This window comes from Wolffia australiana, chromosome 6, assembly GCF_029677425.1.
Source record: "Wolffia australiana isolate 7733 chromosome 6, ASM2967742v1".
Lineage (NCBI taxonomy): Eukaryota > Viridiplantae > Streptophyta > Magnoliopsida > Alismatales > Araceae > Wolffia > Wolffia australiana.
Window position 1 is genome coordinate 14,681,948 of NC_135840.1, and position 16,859 is coordinate 14,698,806.

Genomic DNA, 16,859 nt, shown 5'->3' on the forward strand with positions numbered 1-16,859 from the left:
TTAGTACATTTTATTCTTGACAATCTATATGACATATCTTAATAATGGGTGATTTTTAGAAGTCTTCCTTATACTAATACCTTATGATCTTTCTATATATTTTCATTGTCACATTTTTACTCGATTTTTTAATGGTTTGATCACTGAAATTGAATCCTAGAATCTTTAGATGAAACTCGGTCCAATTCCATATTCAACCTGTTCACATCGAATTGCCTTTGGTTGGATTGAAGCATTCCATCAACTTCTGAACGATCAAATTCGATGTGATCCCGAATTAGTGTTGTCTAGCATAGATAGATCATTACTCTAAAACATTGAGTTCATTTTATTATTAGTCAGATAAGCACTAATTTCAACGGAAACATCACATTAGTTTAAAACACTGTGTTCATTTTAGTATAAGTCAGAGTGCACTAATTTCGAACGAAACATCGGAAGTACAATGATCACAACATAAAAATAACCAGTAGAAAGCTCTCATCTTTCATATGATCCATTATATTGACAAAGAAACACACTAAATTCTGCACACTGGCAGTTAATATCAATGAAGGTGGCCAAGACGACTCGTCCTTCTCATCCAGAGCTGATGGGCAGTCATGTAAAAGGAATCATACTCTTTTGGAGGGACGTGCCAGACGAAGTGTTTCCTAACCCGGAGAAGGTTATTATACAGGGAGAGATAATCCCTGAGAGTCACAGAAAGCAGCGCCTTCTTGAGCATGGGGATATCTCTATGGTTGAGTACGATAGAGAACTTGCTCCAGTCCAGCACGTTAGCGAAGGGCAAGTCGTAGTAGTTAGATAGAATAACGGGGACGCAGCCGAAGTGAATAGCGTCTGATATTCTCGCCGTGTTCACCTCGTATCCTTTTACGTGGAGGCAGAATCGACTCCTGCGGAAACCTTCCTCGTAAGGGAAGGGAGAGCTTCCAGAGAAGATATCCATGGCGGAATCGTTCCCCCACTGCCCAATCAGCTCCCTGCGAACCTGCGAGTTCTGCACTCTTCCTGCAAAGAACACGAGCCTTGTCCTGCCCAAAAGAACATAAATCTTTTAAAAATCTTTATAGGATAAACAAAAGAGGAGCCCCTGTTTTTGCATGTTCTTGATTTAGTTGCATGCCCTTTACCCCTTAACTACAATCTAACTGTTTCTCATCTATCTTCTTGCGTACCTTCTTCTCTCCTTGACTCTAATAGTTACTAGAATATAAGGTGTTTTTTTTTTTGAGCTATAACAAGGGATGAACACCCGACTCTAATAGTTACTAGAATATAAGGTGTTGGCAAAGTAAACATCGTCAGTCTTCAACATTTGAGCACTCGTCGAGTCAACGACATCAGCGAGGACTAGGGACGGAAAAAAAATTCCGTTCGTTCGAGAACATGCCAATATTCGTGACCGAATACCAACACAAACACAGAATGGTTCACGAGTTCTAGCAAATGGTTCAAGAGCAAGGGAACCGCCACCGAACTCCCACTGCTGCACCAGATGCTGTGGCCCTTAGTTTGCACATATGGCGGCATCATGCGGGTCCTCTCTCTGCTCTCGGATGCATTCCTTGTGCTGGACCCATCCCGGGCGCAGAGCCGCCTGCTCAAGGTGGTCGAGGATGAGGCAGGCAACAGCAGCGGTAAATAAATGATTCACGAACGATGACTAGTAAATCATTTATTTACCATACCAACATAGGTCCATTTCCAAACGAACCGAACACAAACACAAACATGGACATGAGCACAAACTCAAGGGAATTTTGGCTGTTCTTTTTGATGTCGAGAGGACTAACGTACCATCCCTTGTAAGGACCCACCCCCCACACGGAGTCAGCTGCTCAAGGCAGTCGAGGTCGAGGCAGCAGCAGCAGCGGTAAATAAATGATTCATGAACCACGACTAGTAAATCATATATTCACTTAACCAACATCAGTTCGTCCACGAACAAAACGAACTGAACACAAGCACAAATACAAACACAAACACAAACACAAAATTTTGGCTGTTAGGTCGGCATCAAAAGGACAAACTAACCATCCCTAGCAAGGACTCATCCCCGGAGGAGGCAGCTGCTCGAAGGACGAGGCAGGCTGCGGTGGCAGTAAATAAATGATAAACCGAAGGGAGACTATCAAATCATTTATTCACAAACCAACATTTGTTCATCCTCGAACGCAAACACAAAAACAAACACAAACAGAAACGCAAACCACAAACACAAACCACAAAATACAAAACACAAACACAAACACAAACCACAAACACAAACACAAACACAAACCACAAACACAAACACAGACACAAAACACAAACACAAACCAAAACAAAAACACAAACACAAAACACAAAACACAAGCACAAACACAAACTGAGACGAACTTATCGCCCCTAGCAAGGACCAAAAATATGAACGCCAACAAGTTCAAAGAGGGTCGATGGCGAGGAGATTTCAACCAAGTACCTGGACAGGGCCGGGGTGAGATTAGTCTCGGGGGGCCGAGGCCAGACTTGCGGCAGCGAGACGTCCCGGTGGGCAACGAAGCTCCTCTGGAAGTAGCTCGCCGAGCAACCCACGAACAAAGCCTTCGCCCGCAGCCCCTTCACCGCCGCGCGCGCCACGGAATGGCACCCAACGAAGAAATGATCCGCCCCGTCGGACTCGTTCCAAGCCAAGAACTTCCCGCGCAGCTTCTCAGCGTAATCGCCGACGAATTCCGCCATTTTCGCCTCCGATTTCACCCTCGGATCGTTGCGGAGGGCGTTTGCGGAGAAGGGTATGTAAAAAAATCGAGCTTTTTCTTGCCCGGATACGAGAAGAGGGCTTCGGAGGAGCGCGATCTTGAAGATGTGCTCGCTGTAGTAGTTGCCCAGCTTGCGGTTTGAAGGGTCGGGGAGGGGGAGGAAGACGCCGGCGAAGGGGGAGGAGGCGTTACTGATATCTGGGTAGGCGAAGATTTTCAATTTGGCCTTCATCTCTTCGTGGGTTTCTCTGAATAATTCCCAGTCTCGGTAAGGCCCAACGTTTCTTCTTCTTCTTCTTCCTCTTTGTGTTCTTCCTTGTTCTTCTGCTTCCTGCTTCTCTGGGCTGGTTTCCGATGGAGGTTTAGAAGGTAGAGACGTGGCCGTTTCTGTACTGGGTTGGTGCTCAGCGGGGAGGATGAAGGAAGAGGAGATGAGAAGGAAGATTGAAGAGAGGGGAAGGGAGAGGAGGAAGAGAAGAAGGGTGTGGGAGGGGAGTGGACATGGCTTTCGGCGATGGGGGAGAGGCGACATGGGAGGAAGAGGAAGGTGGGAAATTGGAAAGATGGGCTTTCAAATTCTTGGTGGGTTCTCCCTTAGTTTTTCAATGGGAAGCTTTCATATTTTTCAAAAGAAACTTAGAAAGCGAGTTTTAAAATTCTTGGTGGGTTCTTCCTTGGTCTTTAAATCGGCAGCTTTCCTTTTTTAAAAGAAAATTACAGTATGACTTTGGCATTACTTAGACTTTGTGAACTAACATTGTGGCTATTCCTCTGATTGCAATTTTTGAAAAACTAAGGATCAATAGAAGAGAAGGGTGGGAAATTGGAAAGAGGGTTTTCACATTCTTGGTGGGTTCTCCCTTAGTTTTTGGATGGGAAGCTTTCATTTTTTTCAAAAGAAAATTAGAAAGAGGGCTTTTAAATTCTTGGTGGGTTCTTCCTTAGTTTTTGAATGGGAAGGTTTCATTTTTTTCAAAAGAAAACTACAAGATGGCTTAGTCCACCCACTCTCTTGGGCATTACTTGGAGTTTGTGAACTAAAATTTTGGATATTACTTGGCTCAAGATTTTAAAAAACTAGGGATCAATAGAAGAGGAGGGTGGGAAATGAGAAAAGGAGGTTTTCATATTCTTGGTGTGTTCCCTTAGTTTTTGAATGGGCAGCTTTCATTTTTTAAAAAAATAAAATTACTAGATAGCTCGGTCCACCCACTATCTTGGGCATTACTTAGACTTTGTGAAGTAACATTGTGGCTATTACTCTGATTGTAATTAAAAAAAAACTAAGGATCAATAGAAGAGGAGGGTGGGAAATGAGAAAGAGGGTGTTCATATTCTTGGTGGGTTTGGTGAGTTTTTCAATTGGCAGCCTTCGTGTTTTTAAAAAAATAAAATTAGAAGAGGGCCCAGTCCACCTACTTTCTTTGGCATTCTTTAGACTTTGTAAAGTAACATTGTGCACATTATTCTGCTCATAATTTTTTATAAAATAGGGATAAAAAGAAGAGGCAGGTGGTAAAGAGAGAGGGTATTTCAAATTCTTGGTGGGTTCACATTTTTCAAAAGAAAATTACTAATGGCTTAGTCCACCCACTCTCTTGGGCATTACTTGGACTTTGTGAACTAACATCGTGGATATTACTTGAATAGAAAACTAGAGATACATAGAAGAAGAGGGTGGGCAATTAGAAAGAGGGTTTTCAAATTCTTGGTGGGTTCCCTTAGTTTTTGCATGGGCAGCCTTCATTTTTTTCAAAATGAAAATACTAGAGGGCCTAGTCCACCTACTTTCTTGGGCATTCCTTAGACTTTGTAAACTAACATTGTGGATATTACTTTACTCATAGTTTTTGAAACTTGGGTATAAATAGAAGAGGCAGGTGGGAAATGAGAAAGAGGGTTTTCAAATTCTTGGTGGGTTCGCTTAGTTTCTGAATGGCCAGCTTTCATTTTTTTTTTAAATGTTCAATGATCTAGTTCTAGTCTGCCCACATTATTGGGCATTCCTTATAATACAATACTCCATGCACATTATTGGGTAAACTAACATTATGCATATTTCTTTGGTCATAATTTTAGAAAACTAGAGATATATAGAAGCCTATGAATTAGAGAAGTTTGTATTTAGCTCAAGTAATTTGGCACCACCATGGATATGACAATGAACGAGTAGAAACATTTAAGTGTAGTATAGTCCTGTGAACTTTAGAATTGGAATACACATAGAAGAATTTGAGGTAGATCAGTACTTGGTTGTGATATTCCTCAAATCTCATATTATCAAAGCATATTATGAAAATCTCTATTTCCAGACTACTTGGTTTATCCTATAGGGGAAAAAACATACCTTAAGAATTTTGAAATCTGTTCTTTCTTCAAATTTATCTTTGAAACGGCTGGAGTTACAAAACCTATGGACTAAACATAAGTTTTAAAAAATTGTGACATAGATAGTAAGATAGGTAGAGATTAGAAACGGAGCCAGCGAGATAAAGTTAATTTATTTTAGTTATAAAATTGATTAAAAATATAATTTACCTAGAGAAAATAAATGGATCATTTGGAAACTATTTCCAGTTCCTTGTATTATATATAACTCGCATTTTTCATCCTGAGAAATAGAATGAGAAATAACAACTTCATGTGTTGGGGGTGGGCGAATAAACTCAATTTAGGTTGATTAACAGGCATTAAAATATCACCAAGTGTCAATACTTTATATATTGTATTAGGTTGATTAACAGTCACATTTTATATTTTGGTGCTTCATTCTAGTGATTCAATAATTATATAATCTACATTGTATTTATTTTTCTCTCTCGGCCCTCTTTCTTTCTCTTTCTCTCGTTCTTTATTTCTTTCTCTCTCTTTCTTTATTTCTCTCTCTATCTCTCCCTGTCTTTCTTTCTTTCTCCCTCTTACTCTCTTTCTTTCTCTCTCTCCCTGTCTTTCTTTCCTTCTCTCTCTCCCTCATCCTCTCTTTCTTTCTCTCACTCCCTGTCTTTCTTCCTCTCTCTCTCCCTCTCTGTCTTTCTTTCTTTCTCCCTCTTACTCTCTTTCTTTCTCTCTCTCCCTGTCTTTCTTTCCTTCTCTCTCTCCCTCATCCTCTCTTTCTTTCTCTCACTCCCTGTCTTTCTTCCTCTCTCTCTCCCTCTCTGTCTTTCTTTCTTTCTTTCTCTCACTCCCTGTCTTTATTTCTTTCTCGCTCCCTCTCATTCTTTGTCTCTCTCCTTGTCTTTCTTTCTCTCTCTCTCCCTCTCTGTCTTTCTTTCTTTCTCTCTCTCCCTGTCTTTCTTTCTTTCTCTCTCCCTCTCATTCTTTGTCTCTCTCCCTGTCTTTCTTTCTTTCTCTCTCCCTCTCATTCTTTGTCTCTCTCCTTGTCTTTCTTTCTTTCTCTCTCTCTCACTCTCTGTCTTTCTTTCTTTCTCTCTCTGTCTCTTTCTTTCTCTCCCTCCCTCTCTTTCTTTCTTTCTCTCTCTCCCTCTCTTTCTTTCTCTCTCTCCCCTCTCTTTCTTTCTCTCCGCCCTCTCTTTCTTTCTTTCTCTCTCTCCCTCTCTTTCTTTCTCTCTCTCTCCCCTCTCTTTCTTTCTCTCCGCCCTCTCTTTCTTTCTTTCTCTCTCTCCCTCTCTTTCTTTCTTTCTTTCTCCCCTCCCTCTCTTTCTTTATCTCTCTCTCTCCCCTCTCTTTCTTTCTCTCCGCCCTCTCTTTCTTTCTTTCTCTCTCTCCCTCTCTTTCTTTCTTTCTTTCTCTCCTCCCTCTCTTTCTTTATCTCTCTGTCTCTCCCTCTCTTTCTTTCTTTCTCACTCTCCCTGTCTTTCTTTCTCTCTCTCTCTCCCTGTCTTTCTTTCTCTCTCTCTCTCCCTGACTTTCTTTCTCTCTCTCTCTCCCTCTCTTTCTTTCTTTTTCTCCTCCCCCTCTTTCATTCTCTCTCTCCCTTTCTTTCTCTCTTTCTCTCTCTCCCTCTCTTTCTTTCTCTCTTTCTCTCTCTCCCTCTCTTTCTTTCTCTCTTTCTCTCTCTCCCTCTCTTTCTTTCTTTCTTTCTCTCTCTCCCTCTCTTTCTTTCTCTCTTTCTCTCTCTCCCTCTCTTTCTTTCTCTCTTTCTCTCTCTCCCTCTCTTTCTTTCTCTCTTTCTCTCTCTCCCTCTCTTTCTTTCTCTCTTTCTCTCTCTCCCTCTCTTTCTTTCTTTCTCTCTCTCCCTCTCTTTCTTTCTTTCTCTCTCTCCCTCTCTTTCTTTCTCTCTCTCTCTCTCTCTCTCTCTTTCTCTCTCTCTCTCTCTCCCTCTCTTTCTTTCTTTCTCTCTCTCCCTCTCTTTCTTTCTCTCTTTCTCTCTCCCCCTCTCTTTCTTTCTTTCTCTCCTCCTCTTTCTATATCTCTCTGTCTCTCCCTCTCTTTCATTCTTTCTCTCTCTCCCTTTCTTTTTTCTTCTTCTCTTAACCTCTATTTCTTTCTCTCGCTCCCCCTCTTTCTTTCTCTCTCAACCTCTCTTTCTTTCTCTCTCTCTCCCCCTCTTTCTTTCTGTCCCAACATCTCTTTCTTTCTCTCTCTCAGTCTGTTTCTTTCTTTCTCCCTCAGCCTCTCTTTCTTTCTCTCTCTCTCTCCCTCTTTCTTTCTCTCTATTTCTCACTCTTTTTTTCTGTCTCTCTCCTTCTCTCCTTCTGTTTCTTTATTTCTCTCTATTTCTCAGTCTTTGTATCTCTATCTCTTTTCTTCTCTCCTTCACTTTCTTTATTTCTCTCTCTTTCTCTCTCTGATCTCTCTCTCCTTCTCTTTCGTTATTTCTCTCTCTCTTTCTCTCTCCTCTCTCTCTCTTCTTCACTCCTTCTCTTTCTTTATTTCTCTCTCTTTCTCTCTCCTCTCTCTCCTTCTCTTTGTTTATTTATCTCTCTCTCTCCTTCTCTTTTATTTCTCTCTTTCTCTCTTTCTATCTCCTCTCTCTCCTCTTTTTATTTCTCTTTCTTTCTCTCTCTTCTCTCCTCTTTCTTTATTTTTCTCTCTTTCTCTCGCTCTCTCCCCCTCTCTTTCTCTGTCTCTCTCTCTCACTTTTTGTCTCTATCTTAGGGATCGGGCATTCGAACGATCGAATCTGAACACTGATCTGTCCAGTTCAGATCCGACCCAAACCCGATCTGCGCATCGGGTTGGGATCAGATTGTACGAACAAGATGGCTGTAGGGATCGAATGTTCTAATTTGATCCAATTCAAACACATTGTTTGAATCGGATCGAATCAAATGTTGGAATCCGAATTCGGTGTTCAGTTCGGCTCCTGCAGTACTGGGTTAGCCAGCGGCCGCCACAGGCAGTCGCTGGCACCCGCTGGCGGCCACTGGCCATTTCTTCGAACAGTTCGAACAAATGGCCGATCGAACACGAACGAACCGAATTGTTCGATCGAAATTTTTGATTGAACACGAACAAAGGGTCTGTTCGATCGAAACATTCGAACCGATCAGTTCGAATCGGCATTGGTTAGCTCGAATCTATCGATCAAGATTCAAATGATGCGATCCGATCCGATTCCCAATGCCTACTTTCTTTATTTCTCTCTCCCTCTGTTTCTTTCACTCTCTCTCCTCCGCCCTCTCTCTCACTTTATCTCTCTATCTATGTCTCTCTTTACTCTTTCTTTCTCTCTCCCTCTGTTCCCCTCTCTCTCTCACTTTGTCTCTCTGTCTCTCTCTTTACTCTTTCTTTCTCTCTCCCTCTGTTACTCTCTCTCTCTCCCTCTGTTCCTCTCTCTTTCTCTCTCTCTCACTTTGTCTTTACTCTTTCATTCTCTCTCCCTCTGTTCCTCTCTCTCTCTCTCACTTTGTCTCTCTATCTCTGTCTCTCTTTACTCTTCCTTTCTCTCTCCCTCTGTTCCTCTCTCTCTCTCTCTCTCTTTGTCTCTCTGTCTCTCTCTTTACTCTTTCTTTCTCTCTCCCTCTGTTCCTCTCTCTCTCTCTCTCCCTCTGTTCCTCTCTCTTTCTCTCTCTCTCACTTTGTCTCTCTGTCTCTCTCTTTACTCTTTCTTTCTCTCTCCCTCTGTTCCTCTCTCTCTCTCTCTCACTTTGTCTCTCTGTTTCTGTCTCTCTTTACTCTTTCTTTCTCTCTCCCTCTGTTCCTCTCTCTCTCTCTCACTTTGTCTCTCTGTCTCTGTCTCTCTTTACTCTTTCTTTCTGTCTCCCTCTGTTCCTCTCTCTCTCTCACTTTGTTTCTCTGTCTCTCTTTACTCTTTCTTTCTCTCTCTCTCTCCCTCTGTTCCTCTCTCTTTCTCTCTCTCTCACTTTGTCTCTCTGTCTCTCTCTTTACTCTTTCTTTCTCTCTCCCTCTGTTCCTCTCTCTCTCTCTCTCCTTCTGTTCCCCTCTCTTTCTCTCTCACTTTGTCTCTCTTTACTCTTTCTTTCTCTCTCCCTCTGTTCCTCTCTCTCTCTCTCTCTCTATACAGTTGGTGCGGGAAGGAAAGGAGAACGAGATCGGAGGAGAGAATGGAGAACGGAGGCTACGCCGAAGAACATGGAGATGGATCTGCCAGATCCTCGCTCGTGTTTCTTGGAACGGGCTGTTCTAGCTCCGTCCCCTATCCCACTTGTCTGATCCGCCCTTCTCCCTCTCCCTGCGCAGTCTGCATCCAATCTCTCTCACTTCCCCCCGAGCTTAACCCAAATTACAGGTAAGATCCACGTGAATTGCTTTCCCACTTATTTCTTTTCGCCAAATCTGTTAGTTAATGTATCTAGAGATGTGAATTTTTTTTTGTCTGCTTTGACGAATCGTGGTACATTTAGTGCCGGTGAAATCTAGTTGGAAATTCATCGGCTTCGATGTTTTCTCTTGATCTAGTTGAAATTTAGTTGAGTTGAACCAGATTTCTTCGATGTGAAATTCTTTTGTTTGCTTTGATGAATCGGGTACCAAAAAACGAAATTTGATTCGACCATTGTAATGAATTGCTTCATTATAGTGCGCCGGATTCAACCAGAGTGCTTCATTATAATGAATTGTTTGACAGAATTCGCCGAGCGCATGTTTTCGCCACCAAACAAAAGAAATTTGATCCGTAAGCACGTGGTATGATATTACTTAAACTCGTGGGATGATGTGAAGTAGATTGATCGACGACGGGAATTAAACTTGAATGTATGATGAAATTCGACCAGACATTCAACTTGAATGTATTATGCACTCTGCGTAGGATATTCAACCAGATCGCTTCATTAAAATTAAATGCATGTGGAAATTCGCCGAACACTTTTTTTTACCGCCAAACAACTAATATGATACGTAAGAACGTGATGTGGTGTTGTTTGAAGTCGTGGGATGATGTGAAATAGAGATTTTCCTGAAGCCATTTTCTTCTTGAGTGTTTGTGGGTGCAAATGTTTCAAGCAAGTCTGTGATCAATCTGAATCCCCGTCATTGATCAATCTAATGTGCCGAATTCAACCAGATTGCTTCATTCAAGTTAACTTTATGGCCTTTTTTTTCACGAATTCGTGGCAGTGACACTAAACTCTTGTTCCTGGACAGGTGCAACACATCCCTGCTGATTGATTATTGCTCTGATGAATGTGAACATAAATATATAATCATTGATGTCGGGAAGACTTTCAGAGAGCAAGTTCTCAGATGGTTCACTCGACATGAGATACCACAAATCGATTCCGTTAGTAGAGAAATTCATGAATTTTTCATTTTTTTTCTCAGACATCTTTGCGGGGCTCGTTAATTTCATAGTTAAACGTTGAAGGATCTCATCTAATCTCGTATTTCTTCAGATATCTTTGACTTTATATTGTACTTTTTCTGCAAATGCAGGTTATTTTGACCCATGAACATGCAGATGCGATTCTTGGTTTGGATGACATACGACTAGTCCAACCCTTCAGTCCTACAAATGACATTGATCCCATGCCGATATACCTCACACAACATTCCATGGAAAGGTATTAATCCTTAAATTATCATTTCTACCTCTGTGAAACTTAACTTGTTTCTGAAGTAGGGTTTTCTGTGCCTGATGACAATGGCAAGAGGATAATGATGAATCAACATCGTCCTTGTTGCATGGTGTTAACGAAGTGGTTGACATCATCATCATTCATACACAGGCAGATCAATGGCGAGGATGATAACATATGACAATGAGAGGACACTCTAATTTTAGATACTTTGATTTTCCCTGTAAATATGGCTTTCTCTGTCTTGCCTCTTTCAGATGATGAGAGGACGTTGATGATCATCATTGTCCTTCTCATTTATCTGCGACAAGATGGCGATGACGATGGTGGATTTTCCTCATCATCATCATTTCTAGAGAGCTAGGATGATGATGTAGAATATGCTACCAGAAACGATGATCATGACAATGCCGATGAGGTTAGTAGCAGATGAAGATGGCAAAATCATCATCGTCCTCCAACCATATTCTGAATTTGAATTTTCCTATCACTGGAGTCATGAGCATGATATTCTACATCAATCTTCCTTTCATTTTTAAAGGGGTTCGGAAAAATTATTAAAACACTTCAAGTTTTTGGGTTTTTTTTGTCGGTGTAATAATCATTGAAATTTTATGCAAGTGAGAGCAAGACAAGTTTATTGCATTACTGTTCTCCACTCAGGGGAATAGCGGTTTAATTTTAAAACCAGTTTATTTATATTTATAATGAACACAGCTCTCATGGATGTTTTATTGTTGAGGGGGAAAAAGTATCGCAACAAAGTTTCCTTATCTGGTTCCAAGGAAGTTGAAAGACGGGGAGGAAGTGAGACGTGTTGCTCAGCTTGAGTACAGAATAATAGAAAGCGACTGTGAGAAGCCCTTCACTGTGTCAGGCCTGCAATTTACTCCCTTGCCTGTAAGTTTTGAGGAAAAAAATATTATTCTAATGTTATTTTTCAGAAAAACTTTTTTCCGAAAGTTTTATTTGAAGTTAGAAATTTTGGTTCTTTACCTACAGTTAATGACTATAATGTTATAATATTTAAGAATTCGTGCTTCCTCTTTTGATGTGCAATATCTCATGATGCAGGTGATGCATGGGGAAGACTACTTATCACTCGGTTTTCTATTTGGGGAAAAATCAAGAATAGCATATATTTCTGATGTTTCACGTTTTCCAGAAACCACTGAATATGGTAACTGGGCCTTCTTTTTTGTCCACGGGCGTAAATATATATCTTAGTCAACTAATGAAAGAGCGATTCATTTTCTTCAGCGAAAATGAAAGAGTAATTCATTTCTGAGAAGAATCTTTACTTGTTGAGTGTCCCGCCGTTCTATTTTCTTCATTTGTTAGTGTCCCACCCGTTCTATTTTCTTTAATTTGGTTCTATATGATGAACTTGCACTGTGTGGTTCTATATTGACCGATGAGATTGATATGTTTGGAGAATATATTATATAATGATGGCTAGTATAAATTTTCTTACTGCTTAATATTAGGTCGGAAAAACAGATGATCATAGTTTATCACGGCTCTAAATTGGCGTAGATTCGATATTTCAACGATAAACATGATTTTGAGGATTATTTTGAGGTTTTCAAGACTAAAAATTCAGTTAAGTTCCTGAATTTCAAGATCAATCCTTGCCCTACATAATGCCCAGAGAACCAGGCTACCTTATCTTACCATGACTATTAAGATGTTGCCCCACGGGACATCAAGCGTTTGATGACTCTTGTATGAATGTTTAACCTGGAGATTTAGATGATTCACCAAGGAATGCTACTATGATTATAATCTGTTGAGCTCAAAAACCTGCCGGCAAGTTTATTAGTTTAGTTGGATTCTTATATATCATTTGATTTAAAGATACTGCGAATTATATTAGAGTATTCTGACGTCATATTTATCTGGAAGTTCTATCTGCAAAACAAACCTTTCTCGCATCAGAGTTTCTTTATGAGTTCATGGGATGTCATCCGTCGATGTCCTTTGATGAAATTATGACGTCGAAATCACATAAATATCCATTCACTTTTAAACCGTCCACTTCCCTCTCTTTTAAACCTTTCCTTTATTCATTCTATTTTATCATAATGTCCGTGTCCTGATACGTCTTACTTTATGTTTGTTACCATATCAGCTGATATTTGTTCAACTTGAAGCAAATAGCCATTTACACGTTTAACTCTCCCCTCTCTCTTTCCTTGCATGCATAAAAAAGAAAAAGATAAAAAAATTGACGACCACAATTATGTTAATAAAATCAGCCCCTTAGGTTTATTTTGAAATTTCAAGTAAGAGAAAAACTCGACTTTTCTCAACATTTTTCTATATACATTGGCCTGACTGCGCTTAACCTCTCTATCTCCCTTTATCTGCAGTCATTTCCAAATCTGGGGTCGGCCAGGTGGATCTTCTAATCATAGACTGCCTCTACAAGGTCTGCCATGACCCTGCCCACGTGGAATTTCATAAATAACTTAACTATTCATCGGGTCATAATCATATACATGTGAAATATCAGCATGCACAAAAACAAAATTCCTCTTGCATCAGCCTCAGCATGCACAATGAAATCACAATTGTCATTTCTTCAAGCATCACCATACACTTAAGAATGGATCTATCATACATATGGGTCCTGGACGGAACATACAACTGTTTGTGATGGAGGGACAGGCTTCCATTCACTTGTCCATCACAGGGCTTGTTGATTATTCCGTTCTTGTCGGGGGGTTGGATGGAACGGATGGTGGACCAGACAGTGGGACCATTGAAATTAGACTATTCATTGGCGTTTGATGATGGAACAGAACGGTACAGGCTGGAACTAGAGGCCGTAAACTGTTTCATTCTGTTCCTGCTCTGAGGTCAGGCTGCATGACTGATGACGGATTGGATTCCGTCCATGAGCCTTGCTTGTACATCAGTAAAAGCATGGACATAAATATACAGTTGCCTCATACATCAGAGGCGATGTCAAGCATCGTAATGCAAACAATCACATATATTCTCTTACATCCTTTTAAAAAATCATTATCACCATTCGAATATACGAATATTACTTTCTTGCTCATAATCAAATAGTTTACAAGCATCAGCATTCGGGTAAGCATGGAATATTCTCATGCCTGTACTCATTACCTAAAATTTTGGAAATCACTGCAGGTGAGACCCCCCAATATATTTAGGAAATTTGCAGCTCACAATCAAAGCGATAACAAGCATGGCATATTCCCAAACAATATAATCATAGATAACATATATATATCTCATCAGGGGGATGTCGTTTTCTAAAACTGATGAAATCAATGCAGGTGAGATCCCACAATACGCATCTGTGTTTTCCCCAGGTTTTTCATCTCTACCTGCTTCCCTTAAATTATTTTTTAATTCATTTTTCAAAATTCCTCAAATCGTCTTTTTCTGTTTCAGACTCTTCATGCCATCAAGAGGATCTTCCCTAAGAGGGCGCTTCTTGTGGGCATGACCCACGATTTTGATCACCATGAAGACAACCTAGTACTGGCAGAATGGTCTAGGAGGTGAGTTGATTCCACATTTTTTATAATTTCTAGGCTTTTGGGAAGGAAGTTAGAGGAGAGATAAAGAGGTCAAGAAGATAGCCCAGAAGGTTCTCGGAAAAGGAAGTTTCTGCATTATGGCGAAGGGATTTTGTATCCCTGTAGTGAGAGAAACAGAGGAAGAGAGATACTTAGGGAGAGGAAACAGAGTCTTGCGTAGAATGTTAATCTTAGAAATCGCGAAGAGATTTTGGATCTTTGTAGGGAGAGGAAACAGAGTCTTGGAGACGAGGTTTCCTCTGAAAAATGGTGTTTTGGAGCTCTGTAGAGGGAAAAAGAGGAAAAAAGATGGATAGAGAGAGAAACAGAGGAAAATAAATTTTTTTCTGCATAATGGCGAAAGGATTTTGTATCCCTGTAGTGAGAGAAACAGAGGAAGAGAGATACTTAGAGAGAGGAAACAGAGTCTTGTAAAGAAGTTTAATCTTAGAAATGGCGAAGAGCTCTTGGATCTTTGTAGGGAGAGGAGGTTTCTCCTGAAAAATGAAGGGTTTTTGGACCTCTGTAGAGAGAAACATAGGAAAAGAGATGGATAGAGAGAGAAACAGGGACTTTGAAAATAAAGCTTCTTCTGGACATGGGGAAGGGCCTTTAAATATCTGCGAAGAGAGAAACAGAAGGAGGAAGATATTGGGAAGGGCCTTTGGATCTTTGTAGGGAGAGGAGGTTTCTCCTGATAAATGATGGGTTTTTGGACCTCTGTAGAGAGAAACATAGGAAAAGAGATGGATAGAGAGAGAAACAGGGACTTTGAAAATAAAGCTTCTTCTGGACATGGGGAAGGGCCTTTAAATATCTGCGAAGAGAGAAACAGAAGGAGGAAGATATTGGGAAGGGCCTTTGGATCTTTGTAGGGAGAGGAGGTTTCTCCTGAAAAATGAAGGGTTTTTGGACCTCTGTAGAGAGAAACATAGGAAAAGAGATGGATAGAGAGAGAAACAGGGACTTTGAAAATAAAGCTTCTTCTGGACATGGGGAAGGGCCTTTAAATATCTGCGAAGAGAGAAACAGAAGGAGGAAGATATTGGGAAGGGCCTTTGGATCCGTGTGGACAGAGAAACACCAGAAGCGAGATACATTTGAAGAGAAGAGTGTTCTCATTGGTGAAGTGTAGTTTGATCCTGCAAAGTGGTTAATAGAATGAAAAGAAAATCTATTACATGGGGAGCCTAGGCTTTTGGTTATGTAAAGAGAGAAAATGGGAGATAGATCGAGTGTGGTAGAGAGAGAAATGGCTAAGCTCAGTGGAGAGCTGACTTACACAATCTTTATCCCATAACTGTATGCTGGAATTTCGATAGAGAGGGTGATCAGTGAGGTCTATGTGGCGAGTTCAATGAAATAAACTTCATCTCGAATTATGTCGGTGGCCTTTTGGATCAAGAAAGATGATCTTGGACTGATAGAGAGGCTTTTGACAATGGTGAAATTGGGAGAGGAAGAGTGGAAGAGAGATATTGTGTTTTATGTTTATCAAACTGGATCATGAGAGAGAGAGGTCATGTTTTTGATTACCAAGCTTGATGAATGAAATATAATTCCAACTACCCTTTGCAGGGAAGGGATCCCTGTCCAGCTAGCCCATGATGGTTTGAAAATTCGGCTCGACTTGTGACGAGATCGCTTTCTCTCTCTCTCTCTCTCTAGATTAATGGGCCTATTGGGCTTCTATTTGTAACTTATGCAATTCTTTTAGTGGTCGAAATTCTCCAGCATTTGATTCAAGAGCCTCTCATCTGTGACTCATAAGAAAGTACACTAGCTATATCCACCTTTCAATGTGATGTATAAATCATTATATTTACAATTACATGTCTACATACTGTACATTTTACGAGTCGTGTGTACGTAAAATTTCTACAGTGAAATCCAAGTACTTTTCCATAAAATGCGAGTATTGAGGAACCAAACACTTGGTCATTCATTTTAAGATGAATAAAACAGCTGTGAATAGAAAAGGTTGTATAGATAGATGCATAAATATATAGATAACAATGATAAAGCTAACAGTTGCATAATGTATATGCATGGGAGGCCATTATGTCCTGTCCCAAGGCCCATTGTGCAACTTGTATGATCCATTAAGCCCAAGTAGATGAAATTGTAATGTAATCAATTGCATGAAGAGAATAATCTGTATCTTCTTTCTTTTTCCCTCACACTTTCTCTGGTTTCTCTCTGTCCACGTGTGTCTCTATTTATCTCTCTTTCTCTGGGAGGAAAGCTACCAGATCTGGCTAGCATGGGTACCTGAAATTCTTTCCCCACTATTTTACTTATTTGGGCATTTTTACAAAGTCCTTATTGGACATTTGTACTTATTTGGATAACAGTCATTAACACCACATAAACAAATCCTCCAATATCCATAGATCTTGTGCTTGTGATCCTCGAGGTTCATATATCAGTCTAGGAAGTAATTTTAATGACTATTTTGCATTATTTGATCAACTTTATTGATTAACTAAATTAGGATATATATTCAGTAAACAATGAACGATTTATCCCAATCGATATGTTTATTTTCCAACCTTTGGATGCCAAGCTACAATCATGCTGTAAAACATAAATAATAACAAATGAACTCTCTAATGGTA

The 16,859-nt window shown here is 40.3% G+C and overlaps 2 protein-coding genes across 4 annotated transcripts; one reads left to right on the top strand and one right to left on the bottom strand.

The window, feature by feature from the left end:
- Window positions 1-441: 441 nt before the first annotated feature.
- On the bottom strand, window positions 442-3,392 carry LOC144704812 (putative glycosyltransferase At3g07620). Of its 2 annotated transcripts, none has more exons than XM_078577348.1 (2): window positions 2,468-3,370; window positions 442-1,037 (listed from the first exon to the last, which is right to left on the bottom strand). In XM_078577348.1, exons 1-2 carry the CDS (start codon window positions 3,277-3,279, stop codon window positions 548-550), a joined length of 1,302 nt encoding a protein of 433 aa, XP_078433474.1. In that variant the 5' UTR covers window positions 3,280-3,370; the 3' UTR covers window positions 442-547. The 2 variants fall into 2 exon arrangements, with proteins under 2 accessions (XP_078433474.1, XP_078433475.1); XM_078577349.1 differs by lacking the exon at window positions 442-1,037 and adding an exon at window positions 1,047-1,603 and having other exon boundaries at window positions 2,468-3,392.
- Window positions 3,393-8,947: 5,555 nt separating this feature from the next.
- LOC144704631 (Metallo-hydrolase/oxidoreductase superfamily protein) lies at window positions 8,948-15,980 on the top strand. 2 transcript variants are annotated; one of them, XM_078577113.1, is made up of 9 exons: window positions 8,952-9,399; window positions 10,257-10,392; window positions 10,545-10,672; window positions 11,440-11,587; window positions 11,762-11,867; window positions 13,060-13,118; window positions 13,996-14,031; window positions 14,114-14,223; window positions 15,820-15,980. In XM_078577113.1, exons 1-9 carry the CDS (start codon window positions 9,215-9,217, stop codon window positions 15,875-15,877), a joined length of 966 nt encoding a protein of 321 aa, XP_078433239.1. In that variant the 5' UTR covers window positions 8,952-9,214; the 3' UTR covers window positions 15,878-15,980. The 2 variants fall into 2 exon arrangements, with proteins under 2 accessions (XP_078433240.1, XP_078433239.1); XM_078577114.1 differs by lacking the exons at window positions 14,114-14,223; window positions 15,820-15,980 and having other exon boundaries at window positions 8,948-9,399; window positions 13,958-14,011.
- Window positions 15,981-16,859: the final 879 nt, after the last annotated feature.

What these genes read in the sequence shown, in the direction of transcription:
- LOC144704812 (XM_078577348.1), bottom strand. Translation starts at nt 3,279, where the DNA reads ATGTCGCCTCTCCCCCATCGCCGAAAGCCATGTCCACTCCCCTCCCAC. An exon ending in CTCACCCCGGCCCTGTCCAG is followed by an intron (nt 1,038 to 2,467) that starts GTACTTGGTTGA and finishes TCTTTTGGGCAG; the next exon opens with GACAAGGCTCGTGTTCTTTG.
- LOC144704631 (XM_078577113.1), top strand. Translation starts at nt 9,215, where the DNA reads ATGGAGAACGGAGGCTACGCCGAAGAACATGGAGATGGATCTGCCAGA. An exon ending in ACACAACATTCCATGGAAAG is followed by an intron (nt 10,673 to 11,439) that starts GTATTAATCCTT and finishes AGGGGGAAAAAG; the next exon opens with TATCGCAACAAAGTTTCCTT. An exon ending in TCCAGAAACCACTGAATATG is followed by an intron (nt 11,868 to 13,059) that starts GTAACTGGGCCT and finishes CTTTATCTGCAG; the next exon opens with TCATTTCCAAATCTGGGGTC.